The 19,237-nt window shown below is 38.8% G+C and overlaps 1 protein-coding gene across 1 annotated transcript; it reads right to left on the bottom strand.

Moving 5' to 3' along the window:
* Positions 1-395: 395 nt before the first annotated feature.
* On the bottom strand, positions 396-19,237 carry blmh (bleomycin hydrolase). The gene is made up of 12 exons (XM_079611490.1): positions 19,045-19,237; positions 18,266-18,463; positions 17,554-17,663; positions 17,128-17,269; positions 16,859-16,947; positions 16,046-16,138; positions 6,822-6,977; positions 6,573-6,731; positions 5,560-5,627; positions 5,355-5,472; positions 3,474-3,543; positions 396-685 (listed from the first exon to the last, which is right to left on the bottom strand). Exons 1-12 carry the CDS (start codon positions 19,052-19,054, stop codon positions 537-539), a joined length of 1,362 nt encoding a protein of 453 aa, XP_079467616.1. The 5' UTR covers positions 19,055-19,237; the 3' UTR covers positions 396-536.

Genomic DNA, 19,237 nt, shown 5'->3' with positions numbered 1-19,237 from the left:
AACTTATTCCTGTGATGACAAAGCAGAATTTTCAGCATCATTACTCCAATCACATGATCTTTCAGAAATCATTCTAACATGCTTATCTGCTGCTCAAGAAACACTTATTATCAATGCTGAATCGTTTTTGTTGCTATTTTCAGGATCCTCGGATGAACAGAAACATTATTCATTTGAAATAACAATTTAGAAGTCTTTATAATCACTTTTGATCATTTTACTGCATTCTTGCAGAGTAAAAATATAAATAAATATATAAGAAAACTTACTGACCTCAACCTTTTGAACAGTAGTGCAATATATCATCTGAAAGATGCCGGAATAAAATAGGGGAATGCTAGCAGGTGACCACTAAGCAAACGCCGCATTGAAATGACTCGTCACTCAGACGCCAGTGATAATAAAAAAGAGACAAAAAAAACTTTATTTTTTTATCTAGATCAGGCTTTTTGTGAGAGATGATGGGAGGGGTAAAAACCAGCTGAAGGCGGAGTCAAGAAGACCAGGCTAAAAACTGGTGCCTTTGGCTCCAGTGGTTAAGCCAGGGCTCCCATGGGGTCCCAGGCCGGGAGGACGACGGGGTCTTGCTGCATGACGTCCAGCACTTCAGGCGGGATGAAACTCTTATCCACCACCACCTCATATACATACTCGGTGAACCACTCGTCTGTCATGATCAGATATCCTGCAGGAAGAGACAGAGATGAGGAACGGCCCAGACAGAGATAAACGGGTAAAATAAGAGAAGAGCAAAAGAAGGGGAACACCATTTAATTTGCAGCAGCAGAAGCTCTTTTGAGAAACTTCAGATTGCCCAGCTCACTAGGTTTGGACAGAACTCAGTCGGCTAATTAAACTTAACTAAGCAATATATGACACTATAAAGTCCAGGCCTGAGAGATGTCCGATTAAGTGCCGCCTCGTGAGACGGGATTGTTCGTCACACTCTGTAAAGCCGATTAGGCTTGTGAGTAAAACTTAAACAGCAAACAGTGTTTAACCAAATCTGATGTCAAATGAAATCCTGATCCCATTAGCACGGCATGTTCTTCATTGTTCCTCACAGAGGGAAAGAGCCACACCCTTTCTTAATCGCCCGTCTGTTCTCACCTCTCGAAACTGACCAGGATTTAATTTAAAACAAGCAAACACACATTTGAACATTATTTTTTTTATTCACAATGTGTCTGACAGTGGCTCCCAATAAAGCCAGTTCCTTTCTTAATTGCTTAAAGAAAGCAACAAGTCTTGACATCGGAAAAGCTTTCCCCTGATAAAAGCAGGAGGTAAATGTTGATAAGGATTATTTTACACAGCGTTCGCTCTTGAGCCATGTCCGGTTGACTAAGACGCATCAACCGGGCAATCAAACAGAAGAAAAACACCTAGTGAAACAGAGCAGAACATGTAGAGCAGTAGAGCTTAAATTTCCATGTTGGATTTGTGTGCATCGGTACCTCAGCTCAATGCTTGTAATGTGTGTGAATGGAGCTTAATTTTTGGACTGTAAATGAGCCCGAGCCAAGCCTCAGTGACAAATTGTTCTATATCTGAAGAACAAACTGATTTTTGCTGCAAAACATCATATTTATTTATGAAGCAAGCAGTCTTTATATTTGCAATAGAAATCATCCATTCCTGGGGGACATAAAGCATTTGAAAGAATATTTATCTCTCTATTCATCACTCCACTTTTACACCCATAAAATCTACAAGCTTCAGGGCCCCCAGTGAGCCACTGAACACATTATAAATATCAGTTACACAAATACCTCTCTTCAAACTCTCGTTCGTGCCACAGTGTGTAAACAGGCAAAAAAAGGTAGGAATGAGGCAGAAATACAACCCAAAGCCTGTATTCCCCCTAGAAATGTCAAACCGGCCCCCATGAGTATATCATGTTATTGTTTAATCTTCAGGGGAAACAACTGTTATGACCAATTTGAGAGCCCTTAACCCCTTCAACCTCAACAACACATTTTTTAAATTCCCCTTCTCGCGTAACTGTCAAACAATATAGCTCGAAAACCACAAAAAGTCCTGATTTATGTGCAGCTGTGATTTTTGAGTATATAAACAGCTGTGATTAGGTGCTATTTGTCATGTATTATTAATACGCAGTGTGCTGTAAGACTGCTGTTTTATAAGACATTGGCAGGTGTTTCTATGAAAGTCAGTGGGTTAAAGGTGAAGCGTTTAAATTCTGCACTACTACCGGGATGTTGGAGATGGCACTGCTAGAGTGTTCTGATGGTTGCTAGGGTGTTGCCAGGTGGTTGTTTAGGCAGTTGCTTACTGTGCAGAATATAACAATTTGATAACATTATGTCTAAATTAAAAATAATAAAAACTAAAATCAGTGGTTTCAAATGCTACAAGTGAATTTCAGCATCACAACATAATTTAGCATGAAAACTGAATATTAATTTTGATATTTGCTAAAGAATATAACAGTTATTTTATTAGTTTAAGATTAACCAAGTTAGCATTAGGTAATTTAAATTATAAAAAATATTGGACATCCCAAAAACCCTTCCTGAAGTATACCACCCTTCAAAAGTTTGGGGTCAGTAAATGTTTTTGAAAGAAGTCTCATACTCGTCAAGGACGCATTTACTTGATGAAAAATACAGTATTATAAAATATTATTACAATTTAAAAGTAACTTTTCTAGTTTAATACATTTTTAAATGCATTTTATTCCTGTCATGACACACCTGAATTTTGGGTGTTTATTATAGTATTCATTACTTATTGAGTAATTATTTTTGACCCCAAACTTTTGAATGACAGAAAAGTGAAGTTAAAAATAGCAATACGTGATTACACAAAGCCATGGTGGGACACTCTGAGAAAGTCATCCAATGAAAACCTTCTTTTAGTTGTCTCCTCACATTAAACCACCATAGGAAAAAGTATTTTAACAGAAAAAAAGGACATGTTTCACCTTTAAGGCGAACTTTGAACTTTTTAAATGCAGAGATGAAGCAATCTGCACGGAATCATTTTCTACGATAAACGAGAAGGCCAAAAAAACCTTTATAATCTTCTGAGGAATGCAGGTCTAAGGAAGCAGAAAGAAAATGGCCATGTGTGCTTGTGCACACACTCTTTCTCTCTCCAGGCAGCCAGAGCTAATTAAACAGCCCCTCGATGTAGCGTCTGTTTTAAATAAGAAAGTGGGTATAGACATTGGGTCCAGCTGTGAGCGGGTCTACAGATGTGCCCGACAAGACTAGCGCACACAGCGTGCTATAAACCTCTGAAATCAGAAAGGCCCAGCACAGACCCCATGCTAAATCAAATATCCGACTCCCAGTGTTCTCAGACAAGAGTTAAATTAAGTCACTGAAGAGTGTACTAAGGAGCCCCAAGAGCTAATCCTGCTGCAAATTGAATTATTCAATGTCAAAAGCCAAATATCTGTAAATTAGGAAGCACGTGTAATCGTCAGACAGATGGCGACCCCTCACCTTTATTCCCACGGTCGTCTCCCCACGAGTTCTCTACGCGCCATTTCTCATAGCATTCCTCCTTCCCATTCTGAGGACGAGAGACAAAGGTGAAGAAACAGAGAGAAAAAGACCATCCCATACACATGACAGACAGTCTTATTGGTTGGTTTAGCATAATGGATAGATGTGGGCTTGAAATGAAAATGTTTTAGGTTGAACTGTGAACTATTACCAATGTGACCTTGGGCAAAGCGCTAAAGGACCTAACCAACCGGCCAGGGTAAATAGAGATGACGTGGGAGGGCCACAATCAGAACCTCTGTCAGGAACTCATTTAATTGAAGGAAATTATTAGTCAGCCAAAGCTTAATGTCATTATAGCATTCACAAACATGGTCTAAAGAAGATTTATTTGCTAAACCCACTGGAGAATAAAACTGAAAAATAGAATTCAAAGGATCCAAAGAAATATATATGGACAATAAAAGTGGTCCCAAAATCGACCCCTGAGGGATGCCACATACTAAAGGGGCCAATTTAAAGCTGCAGTCCGTCGTTTTTCCTCTTTGTCGCCATCTCTGTTAGAAATCTGCAATTGCAGTTATTCGCGGAATTATTAACTGTGCGTGGGTAGTAAATCGGCATGAAACAGCGCGGATGAACACAATGTATTGAGGAGAACCTGTCGCGTCGCTGTGGATACTGTACTGTCATCAGCAATGTTAGAGTATGCCTTTTGAAAGTGTCAACATTAGAATTTTCATCGGTAAATGTCATCTGAACAAGTAAGTAACATTCACTTTTGTTCTGACCAAATTCGGGGGGTGGGGGGAAGCATTGCAGTAGGCTAACGTTATATCATGCTGATTAAATCTAACGATTGCTTATATCACGTCAAAACGTGAAAAATATATTTTTTCTGTAGCCACTCTGAAGTCCGAAGTCTTTGGGTTTTACAACTGGTGAATCTCCAGTTGTCACTGGTGATTGTCGCTTTAAACTTTCGGGATCCGCCATACCAAGTGGATAAATCTCCTCCATCATCCACACACGCTAGCCGGGGACTCCTTCTCTATGTGTACAGAAGTGACGTAATGACGCAAAGACATGCTCGAAATTCCCGCGGAAATCCACCAGTACCACTGGAATTAAAATCATTATTACAAGATTACCGTTTTGAATCGAGGTAAGGCAAGCAGATCGTTTTTAACACTGGCTGGTTACGTTTTTTTTCAAAAATGTCTTTTTTTATATTTTTAAACCCAAAAAAGTGCCGGACTGCAGCTTTAAGTAACATTTCTTATTATCATCAATGTTGAAAACAGTTGAAAACCATGATTAATTTTTTTTCAGGATGATAAATAGAAAGTTTGAAATATGATTTTTTTGCAACATTATGAATATATTTACTGTCACTTTTGATCAATTTAATGTTTTCTTGCTGAACAAAAGTACTAATTTATTTTACAAAAAAAACAAAAATGAATGACCCTAAACTTTTGAACAGTAGTTTATATTTCACACAGTGTAACATCTAGCTGCTCTTTAAAACTGGGCTATCTTTTACTAATTGATAGACAGGCTGAAGAAGCTCTTTGTTTTACAGCACATGTACACTGAGGCTGCATACCAGCTGCTGAGAAGATAATAGTGAACTCTGGATATGCATATGGCAACTTATAAGGGGAAAACAGACAAACTGTTGGTAATTAAAACAGGCCGGATGTCTGCAGAAAGGGAGAAAAAAAATCTTCAGGTCACACTGACTGTCAGAGCTGTTAATGAGCAGGCAGGGTCATAATTCATGTGATATAGTGGTCGTTAAATAACTTGCTCAAATTTCTGTACTATCCAACCCCAGTGTGTGTTGTATTTTTGAGCATGCTGTTCTCTCAGTACCTTGTCAGTAACGGCAGTAAGGATCATGGCATGGGTCATCATGGAGTCTCCATAGATCAACCTTTCCGCCTTAGAAAGGTTTTTCACTGAGATGCCAAACACCAGGTCATGGTTAAACCTAAAAAAAATATACAAATAATCCTTAGTCACAAACACATTCAGAAATAAGTCTTACTATTTAACTGAAGGAAGAGGCAATACTCACACATTCATGTCATTGATGCCCAGTTTGCTATGGAAATGTTTGCCTACATCACAGCCAAACCACACCGCCTGATGCCAGAAAGACATTAATTAATACAGACATACATAAATCCACTTTCAGCTGCTCAGTTATTCAAATCACCATCCTAAAGCCCTAACTAAACAACGGCATCACTGTCCTAAATCCCAACAGTAACTTTGTCAAGACAAACATGTACAACAAGACTTTCAAACAAAACTCCAGACAGAGAGCAAGATATTGCAACTGCAAAAAAATGAGGATTTCTAAATTGTTTGAATGGTAAAAAAAAAACACTTAGGCATGTAAACCTCAGCACATTACTATGGAAATACTGGATACTCTCTGTGAATAATTTATACTTTTTTCATTTAGTGGGATCAAACTTGGTGTAAACAGACTCATTATGTCTCATGTAGATGGAATATGCGGTTGGAAATAGGGATGGGACAATTATCAAGTTTTTTGAGGTTTGAGTTTTTTTACATAATTTTAGCTTTATTTTTTTCAATGGTAGCGCTTTAAAGATGGTGCTTTTTTTCAATTAATTTCTTTTGTAACAGATTCACCACCTTCAAGAATATAATTTAGTTGCACCACACTCTTCTGCCCCCCCAAGGCTACATTTATTTGATCAAAAATACAGTAATATTGTGAAATATTATTAAAATTTAAAATAATAGTTTTCTATTTTAATCTATTATAAAATGTTATTTATTCCTGTTATGGCAAAGCTGAATTACGTATTCAGTGTCACATGATCCTTCAGATAACATATACTGATTTCTCATTATTGCCAATGTTAAAACAGTTGTGCTAGATAACATTTTTGTGGAAACCGAAGCCTTTTGTAATATTATGTATGTCTTTACTGTCACTTTTAATGAATAAAAAGCTAAAAAAAAAAAAACTTGCAAGGATGATCACATGACCCTAAATCAGCCTTATTATAATGGCCTAATTGTTCAAACAACCTATCGAATAGTTGATTCTACCTCTCCATTTTTGATGGAATCTGCAGCAGCTTTCTTGAGCAGCTCGATGGGCTGGTTGTTGTAAAGTGTTCTGCGGCCTCCCACCATGTTGCCCAGAAACTCCACACTGTACAGCTTCCCATAGGGGTTTTGGGGCCGAGGGTCATTAACAAGGCAGACCTGCATAGAAATTACACAACCTGTGAGTGAGGACTACAACACACTGAAGCCAACTAATGCTGTAGCTGAGGTAGTCTGTGCTGCTTGTACCTTGTCCTGGAGATTATAGAGTGGTTTGACGTGCTGTGTGTAGAACTCCAGAGGAGTTAAAGGGCCCATGCGGTGAAAGTTCTTGTCCTTGTCCCGGTATTCCCAACAGATGGTGTCTGGAGGACTGCCCAGACATACACTGGCCACTCGAAACACCTGAACACATTAAATGAAAGAGAAAAAAAAGGCACATTAAATCAAAATTAGCCACTATTTACACAATCCATGGACAAAAATAATTCTGATTGATTCCCTAATGCTAAAAACAGTAATATTGTGAATATCGGGAATTTTTTTTTCCAGGATTGTTTTAGAAAGAAATCTTATGTAACATTATAAATGTCTTTACCAACACTTGATCAATTTAATGCATTCTTGCAGAATAAAACTACTAATAACTTTCAAATAAAAAACAACAACATACTGATCCCAAACTTGAATTTTAGTGTACATTTTAGAAGCTCTTAAGCTTTACAGCATCTAACAAGCATCCAAAATTCAAAAATGGTTGATTAAAAGCACACATTAAGTTTGAAATCTAAAGACGGATGACATATGCATGTGATATCTTATATAAGACCTGGGAAAACAAACCACATTATAGAGAAAACTCTGGCTTTGACTGGATGTAGCTGAGATGAGCACTAAGAACACAAACACTGTGTGTGAGGCATCTAATGTTTGACTGATGATGGTACTCCTTATTCTGAACTCAAACTGTTTTTTAGTTCTCAGAACCTCAGAGCCTTTGTTACTCCAATCCCAGGCATTTCCTGGCGTCTCCTGACCGCGGCCTCGGCTTTACATATTGGAACACGGATTTCTCTTAGCCAAGATTAACTTGACCTTGATAATACTCGCTTCTTGGTCAATCATAAATGCGCAGGCAGGAAGGGAAGAAAATGGACAGATAAGATGCGCCTGTCTTTTTTCTTTTGGCATACACAAGTAGCTGGAATGAGGAAAAACATGCGCCACACGAACAGAAGTTTACAGAGACATATATATAACTTTTGGGTTTTTAAGGCATACTTTACTTCACCCACAAATTAATGCCACTGTTATTTACTCACCCTCACATCGTTCCACAAAAGAAGATATTTTGCAGAATGTAGGCCTACAGTGATTTAATGTCAAACTAAAAAAAAAAACTCCACTGTAGAAGTACAATAAAAGCAATCCAGATGTTCAGTCATGAGATGTTTGTTCAATGCCATGTAGGCTTGTGCGAGATTTTAAAGGGGAAATTGGGAGAATAATAGCTTACATTTTTTAGAAGTTCTAGGAAAACTTTATAATTTATTCCAAAGGGTCAGAGCCATGGCTTTTGACATCTTTGTAATTTTTCTTATAATTAAATGTAGTAAATAAAACTAAAAAAGTAAAAAAAAAATCCTGAAAAATACAACAAAATATGATAAAAATGACAACTTTTAGTGGTGCTTTTTTGTCCTATTGGGAGTTTGACAGTATAAATCATCCTTAAAATATCAGTTGGCTTCCACAGAAGGCTTTGGATGAATACAAGGGTGAATAAACCAAAGATGTCAATTTACTGTACTCTTTAGATGCTCTTCAGAAAAAACTTTTTACTCTAACCAACTTTTCTGTTCTCTCTCACCCTATTCCAGCCCTATCCTGGAAAGAAAACCATTTAGCATTACAGTTTGTTTTCTCTATCCAGTCTTCCAAGAGGGAGAGTAAATACCGGCGGCGCCCGGCCCTCTTTCCTCCCTGTTGACCCAGTGTTGGACCCAGATGCACCAACCGCACAAACAGCCTCTGCATCGCACGCTCTCACATCCTCTCTCCTCCTTGGCAGGTTACATAAACATGCAGGACAGTCCAAACAACACGGGCGCCTGTATTTTATTATTTTTTTGCCTGTTGAAAAGTGCCGCTTGCGCAAAACAATGGCTGAGGCTCACTGACGTCAGAACAGAACCAGCGAGTCAATATTGAAACACCTGTCTGAGGATGGGTGGCCACAGGGCATCAGGAAGAGCCGTGAGGCACAACCAGGGAAGAGCAGCTGACTCACAGGCCAGGAAGATGAGCACGACACAGCAAAATGTAGAGCTTTTTTATTATATCTCAACCAAAAGCACTAAATCTCATATCATCTGGCTGTTCTGTCATGCCTTGACTTGGGATAATAAGGATCTGTGAGTCAGAGTAACTTGAGAGCAATGTGTATGGATGCAATGTTTGAATTATTCTGAAATCAAATGTGGATTTGTGTGTATGGAATAAGCAATAGGCCCTTGATCTGAAAGAAGGTGCATGAAAACCTACTATATAAGCAGACTGGCAAAGGCATCTGTAAGGTGCAAACATTCTGTATAGGAAAACTTTTTTCTTTTCTTTTTTTCCCCTAACGGTCAGAGCTGGGTGTTAATGCAGGGCATTATGAGATCAAATATGGCTTATGATATTTCTCTGTCATTGCCCCTGTAAATATCACCAGTAAAAAGGCAAAACATTATAAATAAATAAAAATCAACAAATAAAAATCAACAAAACTAAATACAATATTAAAGAACGAAAAAGAGTACTGAACTAAATAAAAACAAATTACAACGAAATAAGGCAAATTAAAAAAGTAATAAAACTAAAGCAAACAGAACAACACTAAATAAAAATAAATGACAAAAAAAGACAAAATAAACTTTAAAAAAGTAAAATAAAATGAATGACCCCCACAGAGCTAAATCAAAATAATACATTTAAAAAAAAAACAGAAAAGCACAATACAGACAATAAACAACACAAACTAAAAAAAAAAATATATATATATATATATATATAACAAAAAATTAAAACTAACAAAACAAATAAAGTTTATGGAGTGGGACTGGCGTGAGGAAGGTTCAGGTCACCCACGGTCAGACTCATCCAATGCCACACACGTCACCTCTCAGTCTAGTGGGTTGAACTTGAGATACTGGCTTATCTGGGATCACATGCACCTGCTCCTGACTTAAAAACATGCCCTCATGTGGGCACGAGGCGCTCCAGGTATGATTATGGCATACAGGTGTTTGTTGACAAGGAAAGGAAAGGCTGGCTGTCTCATATCAAAGCAATCAATGTGCAAGCAATCAGCCATGCAAATTGCTGGACGTATGAAAACACAACACGGCACGATTCCAGTGGCCTGTGTGAAGGTAAAAGTGTGCTCTTTATCAAAAAACATTGTTCTTCTATACAGCTGCCAGACTCTGGTACTGAGACCACAGCGCTGATCCTGTCATGTGTGTTGTTTGCATCTGCTTCTCAAACACAGCTTTGCAAGGAAGTAAACACTATGGAGTTCAATGAGATATAGTGTGTCAAAAATTTGCCTTTCTGCTTTTGTCACATGGCAGATATGACACAACGCAAGCCAAAATATAATTTACAGCATGACCATGAACAGCTGACAAATACATTTGATTGATTTACTTGAACTTTTCCTGTAAACATGAAACATTTGGCCCTTACAAACAAACAAATTCCTCAAGGGAATTTCAGTGTCTTTGCAGAGAACTATGCATCACAGTAATGAACCAGAGCTCAACCCTCAAATATAAAATTAATACTACACATTCCTCTATAATAGCTAGAATATGACAGAAAATTTTATGTTTATACAACACAATTGTGATGCACAAAGTATGATTCCAATTGTATGTTTTCCTCAGTATTGTTATTTACTGATTGTGTGTTGCTTTGTTTCCTTTATGCAGTGTTGCAAATTAACAAATGTCTATTGAACTATATGGACAAAATTAAAAAAGGCCTCTTATTTTGTCATACCAGGGAGTGGCATACAGAACAGCAAACTGTGCATGCTTCCTCATATCCAGAGAGAAGCTGTAAAAGACCAGACGTGACGCTCCCATTCTCCTCACTTTACGTCTCCTGAGCCAGGGCCTGCAACAGTTTCTTGGGGGCTCGTCCGGGAGCCACTCCATGTGATGCTAGGAGGATGCAAAGATTCCAGGACCGTGGGACAAGGTGGCGCAGGGGCTAGAGGCCGGCGGCTGCTGTGACAACGAGAGTATGAGACACATACAGAGGGTTGAACAGACAGCTGTCTTCATCCTGAGGTTAAAGGATAATTCCGGTATTTAACACCTTGAGTCTATATTGTAGTTTGTTTTGGATGAACAAGAGTGGTGGACAACATTTTTTTGACAATGGTTCCTCTCTCGAGTTTTTGACTATAAAAGAATTGGCCATGGACCCATTTAAAATTGGAGTCAATGGGCATGTCCGAAAATGTCATTAAAACAGCCTTTAACATTAGTTTTCAAAACTGTGCAACTCACCGAGTGATTAGTGATGTTAGTTGATGTTCCAGAAACAAAAAGTGTTGCGAAATACAGTTTCTGTTGTGTTTTATTCGTCATTTTGTAAAATCCCATTGAATTCTGTTGAAGGACTGAGTGCTCGTTAATATAAATGCGCTACCGGAAACGGAAAGGGGGCTGTTTACATTTGGTCGATGTAGTCTTTTTGCTCGCTTCCGTTTCTCATAAGGCTTGCGAGCAGAGCAACTGTGCTCCGGGAGAGTAAGCGAAATAAACAAACAAAACCTTGAAAATATTGAAAGACGTGACCACTGACCAGTGCAATATGAAGTTGAACTCGACTGTGCCCGTGAGTGTCCCGCGAGAAATAAACATCGGTTATCGCCATCAAGTGGTTGGGAGTGTGCTAAGGCTTCAGATTCAAATATTGAGCGGAAGTTACACGGTTGTGAAGTGTCTGAAAAACTAGTTCCACTATAGCAAAATAAACGGATTGGAATCATATATTGCGACGATATATTGTTTATAATCATCAACGAACACCACTAACCACTCGGTGAGTTTAACAGTTTTGTAAACGAACATTATTGGCTGTTTTAATGACATTTTCGGACATGCCCATTGACTCCAATGTTAAATGGGTCCATGGCCAATTCTATTATAGTCAAAAACTCGAGAGAGGAACCATTGTCAAAAAAAAATTGTCCACCACTCTTGTTCATCCAAAACAAACTACAATATAGACTCAAGGTGTTAAATACCGGAATTGTCCTTTAAGGCGGTTTCGGGAAGGATGACGGAGCGCAACGGCATGGCAGATCATACGAGGAGACGCTTGGACATCAGAAAAGACCTGATCAGATCTGAGGGTTGTTTCGAGTACATCAATGCCTTTAAGTCAAGTAAATCCTTGCTCGAGACTGAGGACCAAGGTATGAGTTAACTGTTGTCATTGCAAGAGACTGTAAAATCAGCTAAACAGATTTGCACTACTACATCTGATGTTGATACAAACGCTCATCTTGCACATGCGTTACATCCACCCACCCCCGACAACATCTGACACCACCACATGTCGCACCTGACTCAAGGGGTGTTAAGGGGGCCATACCTTGTACGACACCTACCCAGAACACAAACTTGACTAGCTTGACTCACACTGTAGCACAGGGGGGCACCACTACAGCACACGTGAACTAGACTGAGCAGCCTAAACGTGTAGCTCATGACTTTGTGTTCCCTATGGGAGGGTTTTCATATATACAGTCCAGCGAGTTTAAGATGCATGAAGGCCAGATTGGGCATCACTCATCAGACATCACGTACAACAATGTATGCTGATAAACGAAGACATTTCTGTAGCTGAGCTAAAAGGGTTCTTACAATCACACTTGGGGGACCGAAATAGCACAGAACTGTTTCAAGAACTGATGTGCACCAAGCAGAGTGAACACAAAACCCCTTAGCAATTCCTAAACTGAGTCATGGGGTTGAAATCAGAAAATACTCTTTGCGGCAAAACAAGCTGATTCAGACAGGAAGTACAGTGCAGCTACTGAGCAGGATGTGTTCTTACACAGTTTACCAGGGCCTAAGCCACCGGTGTAAAGATAGTGATGTAACTGACAATGCTATCCTCAGGCACGTTATGAAAATCCCAAGTGACGAGAATTAGAGGCTGCGCCGACTGGGCCCACCAACCACTGCAAAACCATCCATGACTAGTAGTGCCCAAGTTAGCGATGAAACAGACGGAGATGTGAAAGCTGCAAAAGGGTCTGGTGCACAAAAAAGGCCAGGCCTAGGGAGAGAGAAGTGCTCTGAAGTGTACCAAAATACACCCATCAGAGACAAAAGACAAAGATACTTAAGAGGTGAGTTACAGGAGTCAAGGAGAAAGCATTCTGGATCCCTGTAAGACCAAAAATTACAACAATAAAATTGATTGGCAGCAAGGCACTGACCCAGTGCAACTTGGAAGTGAGGACACTGCTCGACACAGGTGTGCAAGTTAGTATGGTGGACCGTGCATTGAAAGAAAAATACCTGGCAAGTGTTGAGGTGAGGCCACTTCGGGAGCTTCTTGGGTGTGAAGATTATCTGAAAGTCTACACTGTAAATGGACACCTCCCATTTAATGGCTGGGCAGTTATCACAGTCAAGAAGGAAATGAGAAATGCTAGGAAATGAGGACCCATGTCTATCTATTAATGTATAGACCCATGTCTATCTAGTAAGATGCCAAGGTGGGCCTGGGTTTCAACTTAGTTGAAGAACTGATTCAGGGTCAGTCTGAGCAACTGATGCCAACACTTACCTCATCACTGGCAGGAGTCTTGTGGAGCCTTGCACCCTTGCGAAAAGGCACAAACTTTAGTCAAGGTGGTCCGAGCTGCTGAAGAAGATGATAGAGACGAGCACTTGAAGGTTGGTCCGAGAGGGGTAGTTATTTGGGCTGGGCAGGTGGCTTGGGTAATGTGCCGAATCCCTTCAAAGATGGCACAGTCTGATTCTGTGTTCTTGTCTGAGCCTCATGAAAATATTGATAATTTAAGATACTTAGACATTGGAGAGGGACTCTTAGAGATACAACCCCAAAGTGACCCTTTCTGACAGGATGACAAAGATGACAATGACATCGGGTGCATACCCAGCTTGCAGATGCCGATCACACTTAAGGGATGACAACATCCCAGTTCAGAGAGCGTGGGGTATATATATGTGTATATATATATATACATATATATATAAAAATCAAACGCTGGAAAGTGAAACCTCCGATTGCACCAAGCTTATTGGGTAAACTGGAATTAGACATGACAGGGAGGTGTTCTGAAATCAAAACAAATATTTTTAAATGTGTAAGTTCTAGTCTCCATCTGCGAAGTAATCGCATTACAAGGAGGCATTGTGTGTTTGAGACACTTTCAGGTGTGTTCTGCTGCACAGAAATCTGTCAGAGACAGTCCTGATAGTGTAAAGAGTAACACTGTCCAGTCCAGCACTGCCAACACATCAGATAAACAAGGGCACCTTTGATCTACTAGTGATTATGAATGGAACGACAGATAAAAGAAAAAGAAACATGATACAGGCAGATTATGAACCTGAGTCTCATACAAGTTCGAAGTGCAAGACCACCGCTCCGATTTCCTGCGTAATGCTCGTTTCATCATAAATAATATGTACTTATTTATGTACATATATAAATAATATATTATTATATTATCCGCCCCCCCACCACCACCATGTGATCTCAGCCACTGTAACTCACCATTTTGATAAAAGCAACATCTCTCCACGTCTCTGTTAAGTACACAAACACACTTCCCAACAACTCCTCTGCCAGTGAAGTGTTACAGAAAAAACAAACCAACACCAGGTGGACAAACAAACATCCCATCAAACACAGGAAAACACACAAGCGGGTGAGAGGAGATTTACAGGGAAGCAGATCGTACTCAGGCATATGTTTGTCCTGTGAAAGAAACTCAGAGCACGAGCTTAAAGATATTAACTTAGACGTGCACGCTGTGCGTCGTCCCTTCACAGATGGTGGAGGTATAGTAATAATGCCACTGAGATTGCCTTTGCCACTCAACGACAGGCACCGGGCGATAGCAATCATGTTTGTGGAACATTCTGTCATCAAGTCCTGCAGGCACTTGTTCTTTCTCTCTGTCTAGCTCGCTCTTTCCTCACTCACAGTCACACCCACAAAAATGCATGCAAACATATAAAAGATACGTTCAAATACACAGGTATTCACAAAAACAGGGCATGCTTTGTGTGCTCATTTGGGGTCACAGGTGGTTGACAATGTTATTGTTCAGGATAGCGTTAAATGATTTTTAATTATTGATGTTCATGTTTTGTCAGTTCTTACTTCACTACTGTACATCACTTACAGTCTGACATACAGAAGGTTCCAAAAGAATGAGACTATTTAAAATTTAATATGCTACAATTTATTCGCTCAATTCTCAATATTAGCAGCATAGTAAATTTGCTTAGCTAGAAGTATTGTAGAATCTTAAATATTTCAAATTCTTTAAACTATTTCCAATTTGTTTTTGAACGACATTTGCAATGAAGTTTCAGATTTTTGGACCTCATTGCATCTGTATTTGAAGAAGAAAAGTTGTTTTTTCCTCTCTTTTTTTAAAGTTAATTTATAATACTGTTTTATATTGTATATATTTTGCTTTGTGCACTGAATTATTATATTATATATATAATAAAATATTACATATATAATAAAATATTACCCCAGGTATATGCTGATCTTTTAAAAAATACCTTTACCTTTAAGTTAGCATCAATTTCATAGACTAAATTATGAAACATCATACTGCGATCATACTGCCTTGTCTGTTTGTTGATTCTGGAAACGTGTCTAAGAAAAGCTTTTATGTTTCTGAGAGTTGATATGTCAAGGACGTTCTCAGAGCTGGCAACTGCTGATAAGGAACAAACAGTTGCAAATTCCATAATTATAAAAAGTAAACTTGACAGTCCTCATACAGTTCCACAGTTTATGTGAAATATGCAAGAGTTTGCAGCCAGCCAAGCCTATGAAGGATAACCTTGCAATATTGTCTGGCAACCTCAAGTGGTGGTTTCATCAGCAGTGAAACAGCGCCATCAACAGGCATAAAAGAAATGCACCAAGGAATATTTCACCCAAAAATAGTAATGATCACTTTTTTTTACTCATGTCATAACAATCTATCAACCATATGGTGTTATCTTTTTATGTTGAACACAAAAGCGATCTTTAAAGACGTCATTGACGTGCACATGCATGAAACAGGATACAGGTTCAGAACAACATGCGGGTGAGTAAATAATGACAGAATTTTTGTTTTAAGCTGAACTATCCCATTGTCATAAAACAGAGGGCGGGTTTAGCTACATAATGTAACTCACCTCCTCAATCATGGTGTCTATAGTGTCAGACAGCTCGGTTTTAGTGGCTTCACTGGCCACCATGTTCCTCAGCCTTAGACTATATTCCCTCAACTGCAAGAAAACAAACAAACAAATGCAAATCATAAAAGCGCTTCAAAGGAAAAATATGTTACAGAACGTGTTAAATTATATAAGACCATTCTAGGGGGACAACGGATCACAAAACTCATTATTGGATCATATTACGTTTTTTTGAGTCATGGATTGTTTTTTCAGATCTGTTAATTTCAGAAAATTAAATATACATATTAGAGGAAAAATAAAAAATAATTAAATAAAAAATGTTGCCTTTTAAATACTTAAAAATAAGTTTAAGTACTAAAATGACTAAAACTGAAAATTAAAGTAAAGCTAAACAGAAAAATAATTTGAAAAAACTAATAAAATGGACAAAAGCAGAGAAAACTTGAAAACCTAAAATGTAAACATAAAAACGAATTAAAAATTGTAATAGTATATAAATAATGCTTAAATAAGAATGGTTGCCTTTAATTCATCTTTTCTGGCACACTATTTCATATTTGTTTAAGTTCTTTATTAAATGTCACACTGCCCAAAACTGCCATCTTCCTCAATTATCTAAGGGAAGTGACCTCAGTGACATTCTCCTCTGCTCACCCGGTGAGTCAAAGAGTGCTTCTATGATGGAGTCAGCAGCTCATACACAGCCACTAAATCCTCATTCGGTAAATGTCAACATAAAAGCTTGAGAGGATACAACGCTGCTGACTGAGAGCAGCTTTCAAGGGTTGAGCGTAACTTCAAACCCACCTTGTGATTGAGGATATCGTTCATTCTACGGGAAGCCTCTGAGCTGTGAGACTCGGGGAAGCACTTCTTAGGGACGACACCGTATTTTTCTGAAAAACACATTTCAGTTTAAATGCACCTCGAAAGTGAAGAACTTAAATTCATATTTTTAAACCAATTTTGGTCTGAACTGAAGTGAACGATATGGATATCAATGATCACTTATCAATTGAGAATAATTACTTCCCCTGAACAAATGTGAGTTTAGTTGCAACAGTTACTAAACTGACCAATAAGGTTAACCAGCATATCCCACTGTCCGCCATCATTGGTAGGATTTGATAGCAGGAACTGAACCAATCTGCCATCTACTGACTCCTTCCGCTGGGCTGTCTCCACACAGGCATGCAGAAAATAATAGCACCTCTCCACCTGACACAAAAACAGAAATACACATAATCAGGGGGTGTGTACCATCAAGGTGAAGGGGCAAAGAGGGGACACAGTGGGCCACAAACATCCAGGGAACACAATACATCTCACACAAAAAGAGGATTTACTGGACCTTTACCATTAACACAATGAGAGAAGGCGAAACACAGCAAAAACAACACACAGCAGAATTATAACCTTAGAGCCTGGTGCAAATAAGTAGTTAATTCTCAAATTAAACATTGTTTTTGTGATGCAAACAAGGAGTGGTAACACTGACTTACCTTATCCCAGAAAAAAAGATAAGACTGACTGAATTCAAATTCTTCAATGTTAAACTTCTTCATGAATGGAAGACGCATGACATTGAGGCATGAGAAGATCCAACATCTCCCTGATGGAAAAAAAACAAGCATAGACAAGTGAGTCAAAGTGGTCAAACCTGACAAGGAAGCATTTAAACTGTATTTTCAGCCATATGGACCATTTTCATAGACGTGGTGGAGGATATAGGCAACAATTAACATTTAATCTAGTTTTTTAAATATATATTTTCATTTTTTTATATTAATAAAAAAGATACACTATCAGTGAAAATATTTGGGGTCGAAACAATGTTTTTGAAACATTATGCCTACCAAAGTCTCTTATGCTTATGATCAAAACAGTATTATTATTAAATATTATTACTCTTTAAAATATCTGTTTTCTATTTGAACATATTTTGATCACCATTATTTGATGCTTAAGAAACATTTCTTATTGTAATCAATGTTAAAAACAGTTGTACTGCATAATATTTTTGTGTAACCATGCTAAAAAAAATTATACAGGAGTTTTGAACTTCACAGAAGTTTTCGGTTACTATTACCATTTAATTGATTTACGTAGCTAGACTTGATATGACTGACACTTCCCACTCAAGTGGGCCTACATCTTTTTGAACATATGTCAGATGCACGATTCATGTGCACAACTTTATTTTAGTGTAGGTACCTGAGTTTTTCTGGTTGGTAACAGGTTTGCCCTCTGTGGGAATGCTGTGCTGGAAGATGTGTACAGTGTCCTGGACTGTCTGCCGATGCAGACACACCTCTAAAGGATCAATGCAAGTCGAGACGTTCTGGGCGAGCAGGTATCGAGGCTCCGACCGGAACCGCTTGACAAAAGCTGATGCTTTCTCCAGACTCAGGCCTGGGCAACAAACAAGGACACAACACAAAACAAGGGCTCACAGTTTACAGTCAAACAGGGACAGTGACAGAGTGTGACACTGCCCATTTACTTCCACATAACATTCACTAGCATTTTCATGAATGAATCAATTGCATAATCATGAATGGTGAAAGAAATGTGATCTATATGACTCTCTTTTTTCCCATAGGACACAAAAGAGGTTAGACATAATGACAGTGTCAGATTCTGCCTGAAATGATTGACAGCCAGCTCTTTTGACTTGAGTTTGACTCCCTTCATTGTTTCTGGAGTTTGCCGGTGTTTAGCTTATCTTTCACTCTATAAATCTTTCCATTTCAAATAATTACACGTAAGCACTCATTTTAACCCATACAAAGTGTCACTCCAGTGATTTAACTCGAGCAAAAGCCATCAAGAGTTTAAAGTCACATCTTTGCTTAGTCACTTTCAGCTGTAGTAGTAAACAGCTCGGGCTAGTTAGCCACACAATGCTACTGCATTCACATCAACATGTGTGAAGCTCTGAGCCCTCAGCCCGCACCGACGATCAGCGAGAGACAATATTTACACATACGCACCAGTGTCCATGTTTGCAGGTAAGGAGAGGAGGTGTTGGAGTCTGATTTGTAAGTCTTTGTTTATTTCATTCGCCGACAGCCAGTCAGTCCGTGCGGAATTCCGGAAACAGGAAATCCAGTGAAATCGCGTGTCTTTCTGTCGAGGTTGCCATATCTGGGGAAAACCCTCCTTTCTGATGCTTCAGGAGGGCAC

The sequence above is a fragment of the Phoxinus phoxinus genome, assembly GCF_949152265.1.
Source record: "Phoxinus phoxinus genome assembly, chromosome: 4".
Lineage (NCBI taxonomy): Eukaryota > Metazoa > Chordata > Actinopteri > Cypriniformes > Leuciscidae > Phoxinus > Phoxinus phoxinus.
This window is presented reverse-complemented; position numbering and strand designations above follow the sequence as displayed.

Excerpts from the sequence above, each read along its gene's own strand:
- blmh (XM_079611490.1), bottom strand. Across the intron at positions 17,270-17,553 it reads ATCTTTTTTTCTGGGATAAG|GTGGAGAGGTGCTATTATTT; the intron begins GTAAGTCAGTGT and ends TTTTTGTGTCAG. Across the intron at positions 5,473-5,559 it reads GGCATCAATGACATGAATGT|GTTTAACCATGACCTGGTGT; the intron begins GTGAGTATTGCC and ends TATTTTTTTTAG.